General features: G+C 53.0%; 4 protein-coding genes across 4 annotated transcripts; 1 reads left to right on the forward strand and 3 right to left on the reverse strand.

Moving 5' to 3' along the window:
* Positions 1-613: 613 nt before the first annotated feature.
* Positions 614-1662, reverse strand: EDD37DRAFT_251973 (uncharacterized protein). Its single transcript, XM_062810693.1, has one exon. The coding sequence runs from the start codon at positions 1522-1524 to the stop codon at positions 625-627; it is 900 nt and encodes a 299-aa protein (XP_062673034.1). The 5' UTR covers positions 1525-1662; the 3' UTR covers positions 614-624.
* Positions 1663-1840: 178 nt separating this feature from the next.
* On the reverse strand, positions 1841-3653 carry EDD37DRAFT_691564 (catechol O-methyltransferase; the record flags this gene model as incomplete). The annotated part of the gene is made up of 4 exons (XM_062820025.1): positions 1841-3037; positions 3107-3242; positions 3353-3419; positions 3468-3653. The coding sequence occupies 4 exons, from the start codon at positions 3651-3653 to the stop codon at positions 2062-2064; spliced, it is 1365 nt and encodes a 454-aa protein (XP_062673035.1). The 3' UTR covers positions 1841-2061.
* Positions 3654-5470: 1817 nt separating this feature from the next.
* Positions 5471-9166, reverse strand: EDD37DRAFT_587448 (phospholipid-translocating ATPase; the record flags this gene model as incomplete). Its single annotated transcript, XM_062814473.1, has 1 exon — positions 5471-9166. One exon carries the CDS (start codon positions 9164-9166, stop codon positions 5471-5473), a length of 3696 nt encoding a protein of 1231 aa, XP_062673036.1.
* Positions 9167-9541: 375 nt separating this feature from the next.
* Positions 9542-15710, forward strand: EDD37DRAFT_621501 (Sec23-binding domain of Sec16-domain-containing protein). Its single transcript, XM_062816004.1, has 2 exons — positions 9542-9697; positions 9751-15710. Exon 2 carries the CDS (start codon positions 9776-9778, stop codon positions 15482-15484), a length of 5709 nt encoding a protein of 1902 aa, XP_062673037.1. The 5' UTR covers positions 9542-9697; positions 9751-9775; the 3' UTR covers positions 15485-15710.
* The last annotated feature ends 317 nt before the right edge of the window (positions 15711-16027 follow it).

The following is a 16027-nucleotide window of genomic DNA, read 5'->3' on the forward strand; positions in this document are numbered from 1 at the left end:
GCCTCGTCGGGGCTTACATCAGCCTCTAGGGACAAAGACGTTCCGTGCTGCGCCATGTCGCTGATAAGCCGAATAGTTCTCTTCGACATGGGATATCCTTCAAGATGGAGTGATCAGGCTGGGCGACGCCGTTGCAGCCGGAAATCAACTGCCCAGTATCTCTAAGTGGCTTTTCCACCAGCCCAAATTGTTCAAGGCTGACCATGATGCGCCACAACTTTCCTCTATTGGGCTCGTATAATCGCGAGATGAGATTGCCGATAGGCCCCAAAATCTGTCCGATTATTTGGTTACCAGATGATCGTAGGGCTCGCCATTGTCGGACCCATAAACGCAAGATCCAACGGGACCATGACTCTGCGATCGAAGCTGGCACGGCCCGAGATCAAGCCCAGCCCTGTTAGGTCGTTGAAAAGTACTTCGAAACAATTGCTGGGCCGCCCGGAGCACGGAATCAATACGTCCTTCGAGGCTTGGTCCTTTCACTGCGGCGCGGCATTGCTTACTGCCACAGAGATCGGAATCTTTGAGCAGCTATTCGTTCAATGTGCTTTTCATTTTGGAACATGCCAAGCAGATAGCCGCTCAGATACGTTGTGGTGACACTCGTTTGCGAACTCGTCGTCAGCGTGGCCCGCCAGGTCGCTGTCGAGAGTCCTGACCAGCATATTGAGTCGAGGAAAGACCGGAGCTGTTGTTCCCACCATCATAGGCATAAGAATCTCCGCCCGTCGACCACGGTTCTGAGGCTGAGATATAGGGCTGAGACGACCCACTTCGGTTCGGATTGTTGTTGCTCGCTCCAGAGGGGCCATAAGATGCCTGCCCACCACTTCCTCCGCCACTCAGACCAGACGAAGGACTGCTCCTTCCGCTTCCTCCAGCCTGAAGTCGTGCGCGCAATCTCTCGCGAGATCCCAGAGCTTGCGTGTTCGGAGCAGGATTTATTTGGTGACTTCCCGCTCTTTGACTTGGGAGTGGTCGGGGTGCAGGCGCTGGGGCTCCGAATGATGCGGTCTGACTGCCGCCGCTGGAGTGTGACACTGCCGAGTCATTAGAGCGCAGAGCTTGGGGTGTCGGACGAGCAGCCCTAAGGCTCTGAGGAGGTGCTGCGATGGGCGCAGGAGCCGGTGCCGGATCCCATAGATCAGATAAGCCACCTCCTCTTCCACCTGACGATCCTCTCGAATGCGGTTGGTGATTGCCAAACTGAGAGGCATACATGTTGTTGCCATACTGTCCATAGGCCCCCTGTGGCTGAGGAGGAGGAGCGATAGGCTTCTTGGGGTCGGGGGGGAGCCATTCAGGCAAAGAACGGCCTTTCTCTGTATAATAAGCTCGTAGGACATTGGATATATGCGAGCAATCTTCGTTGTCTGGATCATCTTCCTCGGAGTCCTTCGTCAACGCCTTCCGTAGGGTAGCTATCCGAGAGGAGAACGTGTTCGACCATGTTGATCCTTGAGACGCAGGCAGGGCGCTTGATGAGGTGTTGGATGTGAAGTAAGAGAGGTATGATGCCATTGCTAAGACGTATCCTCGAGAACTGCGACAGAATCCTCGAGAGCTAGTCAGTCGTCAGTGACCTGTGACGGGAGATTGTGCCAGCAGTTCTCCGCTTCAAGTAAGTATGGCAGACCTCAACATCATAAAGATCACAAATGTTGCAGGACAGACTCAAAAGCGCAGTCTCACCCAGGCAGGTGTTACCCCAAACTCGGCACGTGACGTCGGTTCTAACTTAGGAGAGCCGGCCTCTACCCCTATTTGTCGAGTACTTTTGCTAGAGCTTGTAACGACGCTTGCTACATTTTCTTTGTAACGCAAAGTTGATTTGAGGCAGTAATGCTGGCAATGATAGTATCGGCTGATGGCCTCCTCCGAAATACATGAAGATAGAGTACTTCTGTCCAAGAGGTTCTTCAATCAGCCCGGAATTGGTGGCTGACTCCCACCGCGTCTCACGACATTATGTACTCCGACATCTCTATGCCTATGCTCACATAAAGCACCTCAAGGCCGGCGCGGTGTCATCATCGACTCTTTCAGCCACACATGCGCCTAAGATTGCGGTTCGAGGCTCTGCTCACGGTCGCCAACCACGGTAGAACTTTCCCAGTCAACCTCTTTGGAATCAAGCCCTTCTAGGCAAGGGTCTGAAAGATGTTCTCCATCAACAGGAGTGAGCTTTGGAGTCATCATTTCATCCTCGTCAATGTCCTGAGCCCCATCCAAACCAAGATTGAGACGTTGGTGTTGGTGAGCATCCGGGAGCATGTATTCGACGACGCAAAGAGGTCCAAATCTCTCATGCTCTTGCCACACTCGCATGAGCTTCAATCCACTCAATTCCGCCAGTCGTTCCCAGTCGCGCACAGTTCTTTCCTTACCGCCGATACTCATCATCATGAGATCCAGCCAGACAGCTCCAGCATCTCTTGCCGTAACTGGCTCTGGTATGGCCATGTCGGAGATGATGATGCGGCTATCCTTTGCCATGGCCGGCACGATAGCCTTCATGATACGCGCTGCATCTTTGTCCTGCCAGTCATGCAAGACCCGACGAATGTAATACAGCTGCGCGTTCCGAACAGGTTGCTCTTGGAAAAAATCATGGGCCATCTTATTCACTCCTGGTAGGTCTTCGGCTGAAATGTCATCGAGGATGCATGGACGATCTTGCAGGACCAGTTCACCTTGAAGACTCGGGCAACCTTTCCTCATCTCCAGCAACGCCAGGCCTCTTCCGCCACCGATGTCGACCATGAGCGGACGATTCGGGGAGTTACCTTTCTGCAATGCCTCCTCGAATGGGAACATGGCGACCACCGGATGCAGAGCGTCAAAAGTCCCAAGGCCACGGATGAAGTTTTCGATGCGGTCATGGGATGAGTTCATCACTTCCCAGAAATTTTTGCCCAGCACGTCGTAATACCATGAGTGCGGAGTTTCAGTGTAAGTTTCGAGGAGTGAGTGGTTGCCGAAACGGTCCAGATAGTGGTTCAATCGGTACATCGCCGGAGCCATCTCGTCAAGCCTGCAGGTAGGAAATCAGCATCCGCTACGTGTCCAGGTATCCTGTCTTGCATGAAGGGGTAATACTCACGAGACGCTGTACAGCCACTTGCCACTTGCCGCGCCAACATGCTCACTGTGCATAATCGAGAGTCGATTGTGTGCCCATTCACCAAGCCGGACCTCGTTGAAGATGCTGACACAGGTCAATTGTCGCATGAGGCGGACTGGTTACCTGTCAGCTGTGTGATCGCCTGTCAAAGGCAAAGGGACGACCTGCCTATCAATTCTTCGGCCGCATTGCATCTTTCTGCGACTTCTCTTGCGGAGGCCGTACCAGTAGGAGGAATTGCTTCGAAGATTCCGAGCTTTGAGGCGGAGAGACAGGCTGAGATCGTGTATCCCTACTCATTTGTTAGTGAGTCTATGGCAGGCCATCAGGGGTGCCTTACGTTGACGACGTGGTCCATGACAGCATCGTATGGGTCTTGTACTTTCCAGATCAACTCTTTTGCTTGCAAAACAAGTGCGGATGTCTGGTGTTTTCGTGTCTTGGGATCTTGTGCTGTGGCCGCACTCTTTGCGAGTTCACCCAACTGATCTGCCAGTGCAATTATCTCCTCCGGAGAAGCATCCATGGCTGTCAAATCAAAGACTGAGTAGGCTGACAGCTTCTAGAGGCGGAGTGAGATATTTGACGAAGGTCGATCAGATCCGTAGTGAGGGTTATAGGTTTTGTGGTGGGTGCGGTTGAGGTTGCGGTGATTCGAGTCAAACAGTGATGCCTGGAATTCACCTTCAACACGATTGACTACAAGTGACGACCCGGGCATCGGCAAGGGGTGAAGCGAAGCGAAGTGAAGTGTAGCGATATTTGAAAAGGAAGTTTCCAACCCGGGGTTAAGTAAGATGGTTTCACTGCGAGCCATCACATCACATCCGGCAACCAGTAACGGCGGTTTCTCACGGACATCAGCAACACCGTGGAAATGCAGGGCAAAGCATGGATGAGACGAAGTGATGAGCGAAAACAAAGAAATGCAACAAGACTGGGTGTGTTATTGGGGGAGGCAAGAGGAGGTCAGGAAACAATGAAATGGCAGGAGCTTTCAAAGCGTCCCAGGGGTTCATTGCTGCAATGCATGCCCATCTGCAACCTGGAATCAATCAATTCCACGAGGAGATATTCTGCAGTACACCATCCCCGGCGTAGATGTCATACGGGACCAGACCTTGGATGGCTGCGGTCTTGGACGTCGTCGGTATCGAAAGCAGCATGCATCATCTCATGGTCGTGCGAGGTTGGACTTTAGCCGCAGATTTCCATCCGGACTGCACTTAGCCTGCGTGGTATCTCCCTCATCCTGATTCTTTACCTTCCTACTGACTGCAACGCTGCTCTCAATGAATCAGTGTATGATTCGGAAGCAGCTTCGCACGACGACAAACCGGCCGTTGGCAGCAAAGGCACGGTTTCTTCAGCTCTTCTCTCGACGAGACGCCATTCGGAACCCGACAGCGTTATCATTCTGACCAACCCAGCCTACCTCGAACCGGACTAATGCAGGCGATGCAAGGATGGATTCACCGTCTTGATCACTTGCTGGATATCCTGTCACTGACTACTCACCGGTATGCAACCGCCGCATCATCCGGGCCTACACTGAGAAGACAGCCTTCCTCCACGCGCCCACTCATTCTTCGTTGGAATCGTCAGCTGCTCCGTCACTCCTCGCCCGGCTGCTTGCAGAGGCCGTTGATGCGTCCATGTGCTTCTTGGGTTAAAAGGTCCAGCAAGTGCTCAGCATAGGCACATTGCAGGCTATACGAGTTACCAGCACTTCGATCATCTCCACACAAGAGGAGGTAAAAAGCAGATGACCGCTGGCCAGTCCTGGGAACGCCACTTCTGGGCTAGCACAAACGAAAAAGACAACCCGGACGAGCCAAGCTGCCGGGACTGACTTTCCTGGTTCCAAATGCACGTCAAAAACTAATGGCTGGACCAGGATACCCTTGCACGTCTGGAGCATGCGACTGGCCTTTAGGCATACTTCTGACGACTCATCACTGCGTTTCTGGTATCACAATGAATTTGACCACGCTAGCCAGCAGCACACCGGAGAAAGGAAGGCAAACGTGGACGTTCCACTCAAGACGTTGGACAAGTTCCGCAGAGGACATCCACTCTGAAAGCCCGGCAAGATTATGACAGCCCCTCTTGAGTGGTACAAGAACGCTGAGAATGCGTTCTGGTACCGAATCGAATCCGGCAGATCTCAAGGACATTCCAACAGTCTGGCTCGGGAAGGCTTCAGCACCTGTCAATCAGGCAAACCTCGAGTTTCCATGGATTGACGCACTCTTTTTGACAGGTCAAGACGTTATCTAACAATAGCATATTATAGTGTGGTTCGACTACATCTCGACATCTGGAACACAAGAAATCACAGTGCTATATCCCCTGCACTTTGCGATAGTTTGGTGGCTTCCACATGCGCCTGATCACTTTGCCACCCCAGACAGGTACCAGACTGATAGCTGCAACCGCAATGACCCTCCACGCCCAGCTTACACTAGCAACATATGCCAGATCAAAATAACCACCCAAGAACGGCACGCTACCCGCATAAAGCGCAGCCGTGCCAACGATGCAGACGATCATGATGGGATGCCACGTCGTAACAGCTACCGCAACCATGATGAGCTCGTTCAATATCAGCACGGTGAAACTCACACTGAGCATTCGAGGGCCATCAATCGCGCCAACCAACAGCTGCGACAGGCCCTGGATGATGGCACCCTGGTAGACGGAGACCAAGACCCAAGTGAAGAAGGTCTGATAACTCAAGCTCTTGCCTGACTTCAATTCCTTGTACAATTCAGGGTATAGATTGGCCACCTGCTCGTCTACGTCTCGGTCAAGTACCAGAGTGAATACCGGCGCCATGGTGTAGACCGTGGCATAGCCAACCATGAGCCAGTCTTTGAAAAGACCCTTGGGATCAAAATGTCCCGCAATGTTGTACATTGTCTGGCAGACGCTGATGATCAAGCCGCGATGGATGATAAATTGAGCCAGTTTGGCGGACCTTTTGTAGCTGTTGCGGCCGTGCCAGACCAGAAGTTTGGTGATGTGACAGAACTGGGTGATGCTGAAGTCTGCCGCCAGCGAGGCTTGTCTCCCTTCCTTGCCAACGATGCCAATGCCCACATCTGCTGCTTGAATCATGCTAACATCATTGCCACCATCGCCGATACAACAGACTCGCTTCTTTGTGTACTGGCGAATCAACTGCGCGACCTCAGCCTTTTGTGTTGGCGAGCATCGACAAGCAATAACCGCAGGCAATTTAACCGCGATCGTGATGAACTCCGGCCTGAAATAACTGAGCATAAGGCCGAGAGACTCGCCGTCAATCAGGAGACATGATTCCGTCTGACTGCGGAGCATGTCCAGCACATCTTTGCCCTGCGCTTTGGTTTTCAGTTTGGCCAGTGTTTGAATATGTTGTCCCCTTGCAACAAGACGTGCCGAAACGGCGACGCAGCGTGCAGTCTCAATTTTGTCGCCCGTCAGCATCCAGATTTTGACACCAGCATTGCGAAGTAGTTCAAGCGACGGCTTGACATCTTTCTGAAGGCGGTCTTCGACACCCGTGACACCCAAGAGTTCCAGATCGTGTTCGAGATGTGACTTGACCACGGCTGCCATCCCTGCGTCACGCTCATGCAGAGCAAGTGATGCATCAGTGTAAGCCGAGGAGAAGTCAGCGTACTGGGATGGCGACATTCTCTTGCGGCCCACTACAAGTGTCCGGAGCCCTTCACGAGCCATATTCGCGGTTTCCTCATCAAGCCAGTCATTTGCAGCCACAATTGACGACATGACGGTATCGGCCCCTTTCTGGAAAAACCACAGCTCATCTGCGCTCGCCAGACCGGGAATATCGGAGGATAATTGTACAATGATACCCATACGCTTACTGTCGGACGTGAAAGGAAATATGTCTTTGATTTCTGCTCTGACAACGAGTTCGCCAGTGGTGACAGACTGAAGAACAATACTCTCCCGGTCACGCCGTAGGACGCGCAAACCCACACTCTCAGTGAATTCCACGATAGCGATCTCGTCAGGAGATGATGCTTGGTATGAAACCGTCTTCTTGCCGTCGATTTCATCCGTGGTAGGAGTGACATTGTGACAGAGGGCAAGGGCAAGTACAAGATCCCGTACTCGAACTCCAATCTCTCGTCGAGTTTTCGTTGTGGCGCCTAGCTCTGTTGCGCGTCCATCCTTCTTACTACCAGTTGCGAATGCTTGATCGACGTAGGCCGCCACTTCTTCCATGGCTTCACCTGAATATGCGACTGTCCCGACATGCACTTTTCGGAGCTGCATCTCATTCTGGGTGAGTGTGCCTGTTTTATCTGAAAGAAGATACTCGATGCGGCCGAGGTCTTCTGGTATGGTACTGGTACGGACAACCGTGTCCGGAATGCCCTTGTCATGCTCGATGAAATGAGCGTACACAGATTTTCCAAGATCCAGGTTCACGCGCAGACTGATTGGTATGATGGTGGAAAACAAGATCAAGTAGATCATGATTGCCACATACCATGGCTTTTCGTTCGACGGCTCAAACCCTTCCAAAGCGACGAGGACGATTGATAGCGTAAGGGTCAGGATGCAGAGGATTTTGGTCAAATTGTTGATTTCGTTCTCCAGAAGACCGGTCTTTGATCTTGATGGCGAGGTTGATAGAGCAGAGCGTGTCTGTCGGCCTGTGTAGACGACAGCGCAATAGGTGACCGTGCTTGAAGCCAGGACTGTATTAGCCCACGCCGTATTGTCAATCGTCAGAGGTGCGGATTCATTATTTCGGACATGATCATCATCGTTTGACCCGCCTCTGTCTTCGTCGATAGAATGAGGGTCATATGGCCCATGCTGAGTAGATGGTAATTGCAATGTACCAACGAACGCGTTGACGTTCTTATCAGGCGCTCCAGCTGTGATGTGCAAGCGCTGCAGATCTGCTATGCTCAAATTCTGGCTCAATGGACTGGGCAGCCGCAGCTTCCAGTCCGTCTCGCCGTCCAGTTGGTCTGTTCTGATAAAGGTCTCGCCGGTCGATATGGCAAGAGAAGCCCCAGAGCCGTCAACATCTCCATCAACTGCGATTTCGTCCACAAGCTCGCTCAAGCAACTCTTGAGGATGATGACGTCCGCGGGGACTCTTTGATTCTTTCCCAACTTCAAGACGTCCCCAACCTTGATGTCTCGTGAGCGTTTCGGAACCTCGACAACACCACGCTCGCGAGGCGTACCGTCCTTGAAAGAGAGACCGGTGAAAAGTTCCGAATTCGCTTCGGCATCTCGTCGTCTGCGCGCGATGTCATCTACCGCCTCTTTTCCTATCGTGATTGTAAGAACACACGCTAATGGTACAATGTAAGTCGACATGTAGCCGATCCGCAAATAGGGTATAACTTGTGATAATGCCACCAAGAGAAAATATATGTTCAAAAAGAAAGAAAATTCGTTGTACAAGGTTCGTGGCAGGAAAGACCAAGCGGTGTATTTGGCGTTGGAGACGACGTTCGTTGGATATCTCTTCTTCTGAGTCTGGCCCACGAGGATTGCGCGGGAGTCATTGCCTTCGAGATCTTGATTCTCCCGCATGTCAGCCAGCTCTTGCCTGACGAACTCCTGGAACATCATGCTTTGACTCGGCCGACGCGAAGGGGTGTTCCGGCCCGGGGAGACAGCATCAGGTACGCTGCCTTGCTGGACTTTCTTGTTACGAACATTCCAACCCACTTGTTCTTCGGAATATCGTCTGAGACGTCCATAGCCGTGGGACTGTCCCGGCCAACTACCTAGCAGTCCCTCTGTGTCCTCTTCGCCATTAACGGGATTGTTCGGTCTGCCTTTGGACCGCCACAGTCGGCCGGCGCCGTACTTGTCAAGACGTTGGAGTGGGATCTGTGAGGATCCATTTGGAGGGCGTCGGGACGACTCGTTTGTCGCTTTTTTGGCTGACTGGCCAGAGGAATTATCGATGGGATCGAGTTCGTCAAGGTCGAGGTCATCTTCGGACGCTGAGTCGTGGTCGCCCGGCGGTCGAAGTGGAGTGTAAGGAGGCATGTCGTCTCTTGTTCATCCTCAGACTTCAGTCGTTACGGGTAAGTTGAAGGGGCTGTGGCCATGTTGGCCTACCGTGGTGAGAACAGGTCTGTACGGCAGTGGGAGGCTTGTAGAAGGATCGGTGTGACTTTACAGACGCACGCGATCTTCATCTAATAGTTTTGGTTATGGTTCGATTGAGGATGTTTGGTGGCGTACGTGGCAGCCTTGAGTGTTGCAAGAAATGGTGGTTAAACATGTGCTTAGCGAGGCTTTGACCTTCAAGTTGGAGAGAGATTCGCGTCGGACCGCGATTCAGTGCCACCCGTAATTCGTACTTACCCACTTACGTTAGGTAAGAAATGGGCTCCGCAGCTTCCCTCCGCGTCTTCACAGGTCGCCGCAAGTTCTCGAGACCAGGTTGGCCTCCAACACTATCCCCGTTTGACAATTCCTCAACAGCGTCTGCTTTCATCCCTGCGTTATTGAACAGGAGTTGGGTCATCGCTATGTCTTCAGACCCTCTGTAACATTCATTTTGTTATTCTAGCTGTATGTGTGTTTCCAGGACGATTCTCCGTGCAACTGTCGCTGACATCAACCAGTATCTGTTCGGTCTAGGAGATCGTGATGGAGCCTGCCATCGATCCTAATCACAACTCGATAGAGGCGTCAGATGGGCCTCAAGTCGGGCACTGGCTGCCGGCGCTACGTCCTAACACTCCTGCCCAGTTGCACGATCCCAATACCGTTGGAAATCAAGTCAAGAAACTGCCAATGGGGTTTGTTGACGAAGAGACGCATATACAGCCGCCAACATCAACGACGGAGGAAAATAATGTCGCAGATTCCACAAACGACAGGACCTTGACATACCATGATCAATTGACGGATCCTTCAGAGACCATTCCAGGAGGCCATACAAATGGAATCGAAGGGAACGAAAGTCTGCCATGGTCGCAAGAGCCCATCCGCGAAAGCGTTGCCGGAGATGAACTGCCCTCGGACGATGATGATGAGCGCTTAGATCCCGCCTGGGGCATCAAGCGTCTCGACTCGGCTCAAATCCTGGACCAAGTTCACCGGACGGCAACATTCCCAGAAATTTCGACCTCTGAAGCCCCCGCCTCAAGCCACGATAATGCTACAGCAGAAGATGCGCTGGACACGCAAGGGCCGATATCTACGGCCGAAGAAGAAGGTCTTGATCAGCAACCTCAGAGCCTCGACTGGGCGGAGGAAGAGCGTGAAAGGGGTCGCGAGGCCGAGGCTTGGACAGTCAATGAACAAGAACCTACGGTTGATGAAGCGACACAACGTTTCGATGAAGGGGTACCTCTAATTCAAAGCGAAGACGCAGTCGACGACGGTTCGGACCAAGAAACGCAGACCCCGGCTGTGAAGTTCTCAGAGCCAGCACATGACGAGGAGGAGGCGTCGTTCTTCTCCAATCTGAACGGCACTGCTGATCAACCCAACGGCACCACAGAGCCGCCTCAAGAGTTCCCTGGGCTAGACAGGAAAACCACCACTCAAGTCTTAGACTCTCTGCACTTCTCTTCCAAGGATGCTCCCGATTCTCCCGCTCTGCCTGCCGAGCCGCAATTTGGCTTTTTCGAGGATTTGGCCCGAGATGGAGGTGTGGGAAGCGAAGAACAGACCGAACCTGCACAAGCTCCCAAGGCTGGGGGTGCTGACGAAACATGGGCTGCTCTGCTTGATGACGATGAGTTCCTTGTCGAAGATGCCGATGACCTCCTCCCAGACTCGGAACCCGGCTCTCCATCTGCACAAGCTTCATCGTTGCAGCAGGAGCCAGTCAAGAAGCCAGAGGAGAAGCCCAACGTCCCTGCTCCAGAGGCTAGTCCCCGCACACAACGCCTGCCGCAGAGACAGGATTCTGGCAACCCGTATGCGCCACATCAGCCATCCACCTCGGACATGTTCCAATTGTCTCCCTCGAGAGGTGGCACACATAACAATGTGGGTATCTCTCGGCCTGAGCTGGGTCCCATGGGTTCTTTCCAGGCACAACTACAACAGAGACCTCCTGCACAAACGGCGAAGAGCTTCGTCGATCAAGCCAAGGACGGGTACAAATCTCCATACGACCTACCCATGGACATCAAGCCGAGAAAGAGAGCGCATGTGCCGGCGCCGGTTCAGACCTCTAAAACGGTTGCGCCACCTCCGAGAAGTAGCAGCCTCAATGAGAACCCGCTCCAATCGCCGTTCTATTCAAATGTTCCGCCAGGGCCAGCTACTGGGCCCCTACAACCGCCAGCTTCTGCACCATTTTTACAGAATCGAAGTGCCTCAGCTTTCACGCAGCCTCCAAAACCGGAGTCTGCAAAATCAGGATCTTCAAGCTTCTTTGAAGAATTACCTGTTCCACCCAAAGCACGGCCAGCTACGGGCCATGGTCGCTACACGCCCCAGCAGAACATCACTGCTACTCCACCACAACTTTTCCCTCAGAGTCCACCCTCTATGCATCAGTCGCCTCCCCGACCTCAACCGTCACCTCCGCGTGCTTCAGATCCATATGCCCAATATCAAATGCGGCCCCCTGAGCGCATTGATCCGTACGCGAACTTGCCTCTACAGTCTGCACCCGCTGCACCTGCCGTCTCGACCACCAGATATTCTCCGGCGCCAACATCGTTAACCGCACCTCCAAAGCCAGCACCCACTCGTTATTCCCCTGCGCCTCCTCCCGCAGGCGCCACTAACTTCCCTACAAATCGTTATGCTTCGCAGCAGACACCACCAGCTCCTGCGCAAGGTCCACCTACGATGCCAAACAGATATGTGTCTCAAGGGCCACCTAACGTCCCGCCCCCGCCTGTTCTGCCCTTTCAACCACGAACGTCCAGTCCTCTTGCGTTCCATAAGCGATCTATCGATGAAAATGCGAATGACCTACATGCGCAAGGAAGGGCGGCACTGCTCCGCCAGGTTTCAGCTGCTCCTATACTTCAGTCGCACACCATAACTGCGCCTGCGGTCTCTGCGCCTGTTGAGGCATACTATAACAATCCTCCACCACAGCCCCCTGCTCCGGACCGAATGCCACCACCTCGTCGATCACAAACGCAGTCACCTTCGAAACAACGGCCTCAAGCAGCTTTCCCTGCATACATCAACGATGTTCCCAATCGCCCGGCTTCAGCTTTCGGACAGCCCGCGCAAATTAGATCATATGCGGGGCTGGAGACAGTACCACCTGCAAGGCCTCAGGTACAGACCAGAGGGCCTACAGCGGATTTGGACTTCGTACGTCCTGTTGATGAGAGTCAATTCGACCCGCTCGAGCGGTGGAGAGGGGCACCTGTTTTCAAGTTTGGGTTTGGCGGTACAATAGTCAGCACATTTCCGAAACACGTGCCTAGATATGCTGCGGGCGCAGCAAGGCCATTGATCAAGGCTGCTCCCGGCGATGTATCTCTGAGGAACACCAAGGATACGATCTCACAGGATCAGAACATGAAAAGCTTCCCTGGGCCCTTGCGCACAAAGTCTAAAAAGAAGGAGCTACTGTCATGGATGTCAGACTATATCTCTGGTCTTGAGACAGTCGGAACCGGCATTGCATCCTCTCAAACCCTTTCTGACCCAAGTATACGCCATCACGAAAAGGTTCTGCTTTGGAAAATTGTCCGCGCTCTCGTCGAACACGACGGTACACTGGACGGCCCAGCTCTGAAGGCGGTCAATGTGATCTTGACACCTGAAGTGCATGCCTTGGATGAGTCGGCAGCGAGTCAATATCGTGCGGACCAACAGCTTGCAGGCATTTACCGTCCACCTGGAACCAATGCGCGCCCCGATTCTGTCGATCCCATGGCTGTAGAAGGTCTTCGAAAGCGTCTGCTAACTGGCGATCGACAGGGAGCGGTATTTGATGCCATGGACAACCGACTTTGGTCCCACGCATTGATCATAGCCTCAACGCTGGATCGCTCGGTATGGAGCCAAGTCGTGCGAGAATTTGTTCGCCAAGAGGTGAAGACTGTCGGTGAAAATGCAGAATCATTGTCTGCCTTGTATGAGATCTTCGGCGGCAACCTCGAGGAGAGTATAGACGAACTCGTCCCTCCATCAGCTCGAGCAGGGCTTCAAATGGTGAGCAAAGTCGATACTTCTGGACCAACGAAGAATGCCCTTGACGGATTGAATCGCTGGAAAGAGACCTTGAGCTTGGTCTTGAACAATCGTTGCCCAGGCGATCATGAAGCTCTAGCGGTACTCGGCAAACTCTTAGAGGACTACAACCGCATCGAGGCTGCCCACATATGCTACCTCTTCTCCAAAAGTCCTGCGAAACCGATCATTTTTGGTGGTGTGGACGAAGAACATGCACCAATCGTCTTACTGGGAGTTCATCACCGAGCACATCCTGTTGACTTTGGTCGAGATAATGATGGGGTGTTACTCACGGAAATTTACGAGTTCGCCACACATATACTTGCTGCCGGAGCACCGACTGCATATATGCCTCATTTATCTGTCTACAAGCTACAACGAGCAAAGGTATTGGCTGACGCGGGACAAAAGACTGAGGCTTTGGCATATTGCGATGCCATTGCTGCAACATTGAAGTCGAATACTAAGATGTCGCCATACTATCATCCATTGTTCCTGTTGGAGCTGGACGAACTCACCAACCGTCTGAAGCAAACACCAATGCAAGGGTCTTCATCTTGGATCGGTAAACCTAGCCTCGAAAAGGTGTCAGGATCGATGTGGACCAAGTTCAGCAGCTTTGTTGCTGGCGAGGACAGTGATGCAGCATCTCAAGGCTCAGGCAAAGATGCGGCTGAAGCAGGACCGTTCGCCAACGTCGCGGGAACGCCATCCCTCAGTCGAGCCGCTTCTCAAACGGATTTGTATGGGCCTTACACACAAGGCATGCCGGCAGCCGTCTCAGGATCCAGATACGCGCCCAATGGCATTGCTTCCTCTCGCTCTTCATCGGAGCTTACCCGGGGCAGACCGTCTCTCGATGCACAGAGGTCACCTCCGTCTACTTCGTACTCCCACGGCAACCGGCAGTATGAGCCTACGAACATGCTTCAACAAGGATTGACCAGGCAGCTTACGAACCCATACCTACCTAATGCCACGGCATCTCCTCCAAACTCTTTCCCGCAAAGCCCTCCCAGGAACTCATATATGCCGAGTGGTATGTCTCAATCAGTTTCTGCTCAAGCATCTCCCGCACGGGGCCAGGAGTACATACCGACTCCACCAGTGGAGGCTAGCGCGCAGCCAATGTATGGCTATATGCCAGAAACGGTGCCTCAACCTACAAGTCAGGAACACCCCATAGGCTATGGTGGCTTTGAGCCAGTCCAACCGGAGCAGGTACAGACGCCGCCGCAAGAGCATGAACAGCCTGCTGCTGGCTATGAGCCGTATCCACAATCGTACGGGTATGAACCGCCTTCAGACGGTGGCTATGTACCCTACGTCCCGGAACCTGGTTCGCCTGAGGAAGAAAGGAAGGAGAAACCAAAGAAAAAGTCATTCATTGACGATGACGATGATGACTTTCCCCGTATAACGAGGCCGACAGCGCCTGGAGAGAGCAAGCCTGGTGCGGATGACGAGGACGAGGCTGCACGTAAACGTGCAAATGACGCTGCCGCGGACGCAGCCTTCCGGGCCGCGGCAGAAGCAGATGCTGCAAATGAGAAGGAGAAATCTCACGCTAAGAGATCTTCTTCGTCCTGGTTTGGCGGATGGCTCGGAGGCAAGAAGGCTGCAGAAGGGCTTGATGCTGGTGCACCAGCCAAAGGTGGCGCAGAAGCGAAAATCTACAAAGCCAATCTCGGAGAGTCGAAGATGAAGTTGTACTTCGACAAGGATCTTGGCAAATGGGTGAATCCTGACAACCCGGATGCCGCGAAGAAGACAGCGACACCTCCTCCGCCTCCCAGAATGGGTAGTACCCCAGCTCCTCCCATGGCCCCAGGTGGACCCCCAAGAGCTGCTCTATCCTCTCATGCCTCGACTCCCACCATACCAAGTATGACCATGGGTGCGCCATCCGTTCCGGGAAGCAGGACAGGGACTCCTGTCATAGGAGGACCCAATGTGTCGTCACCAATTCCAGGTGCTTCTGGTCCTCCAAGTGGTGCTGGAACCCCGCCGCTTGGCTCAAGCTCGAATCCTGGCCTTGGACTTGCTCCACCCCTTTCAGGACCGTCTCGTCCAGGTACCGCAGCAAGCAACGCTAGCAGTATTGATGACTTGATAGGTCCTGCCACAGGGCGAAAGGGTCCTAAAGCAAAGAAGGGAGCCAAAGGTCGTTACGTCGATGTCATGGCACAATAAGTGTTCTTTCTCAGATCTTCTGATTTCATTGTACAATAGATATGGGTGAGGTCTGCAGTTGTCTCAGCATAGAACCGGACGCGCCATCTCCACCGCATGGCAGACGATGTGCTGGAAGAATCTGGTTCTAGTTCTGACTAGCTTAATACATTGTAATACTTTGCATCATGAAATCTAGCTTGCTTTTGGTCTAGCTCGATTGTAGACTCGTCGCAGAGTATCTGTGACCTCACAGAATAAGAAGCTGCGACGTTGGTAGAGGAAGAGGAGGAATCTGCCCAATATTCCCAGCCTTGCCACGTAATGACACGTGATCTCTCGATCCACTCTTCCTGCACCGTGGAGTTGGACTACCAGGGACACTTTCTCCAACTTGAAGTCACAGTCAACAGCCCCGAACAAAGATGTCTCGACACCACTACCCCAGTATGGAACCACTAGAGAGAATGTCCACGAAGTCAGCGCTATGACAGCATCCTGGGTTCCTCTCACTTCAACACCTTCCCTCAAAAGGTGTCGCCCTGCATCCAACGGCCCAAGCCC

This window comes from Exophiala viscosa, assembly GCF_022695815.1.
Source record: "Exophiala viscosa unplaced genomic scaffold EDD37scaffold_2, whole genome shotgun sequence".
NCBI classification, from domain to species: Eukaryota; Fungi; Ascomycota; class Eurotiomycetes; order Chaetothyriales; family Herpotrichiellaceae; genus Exophiala; species Exophiala viscosa.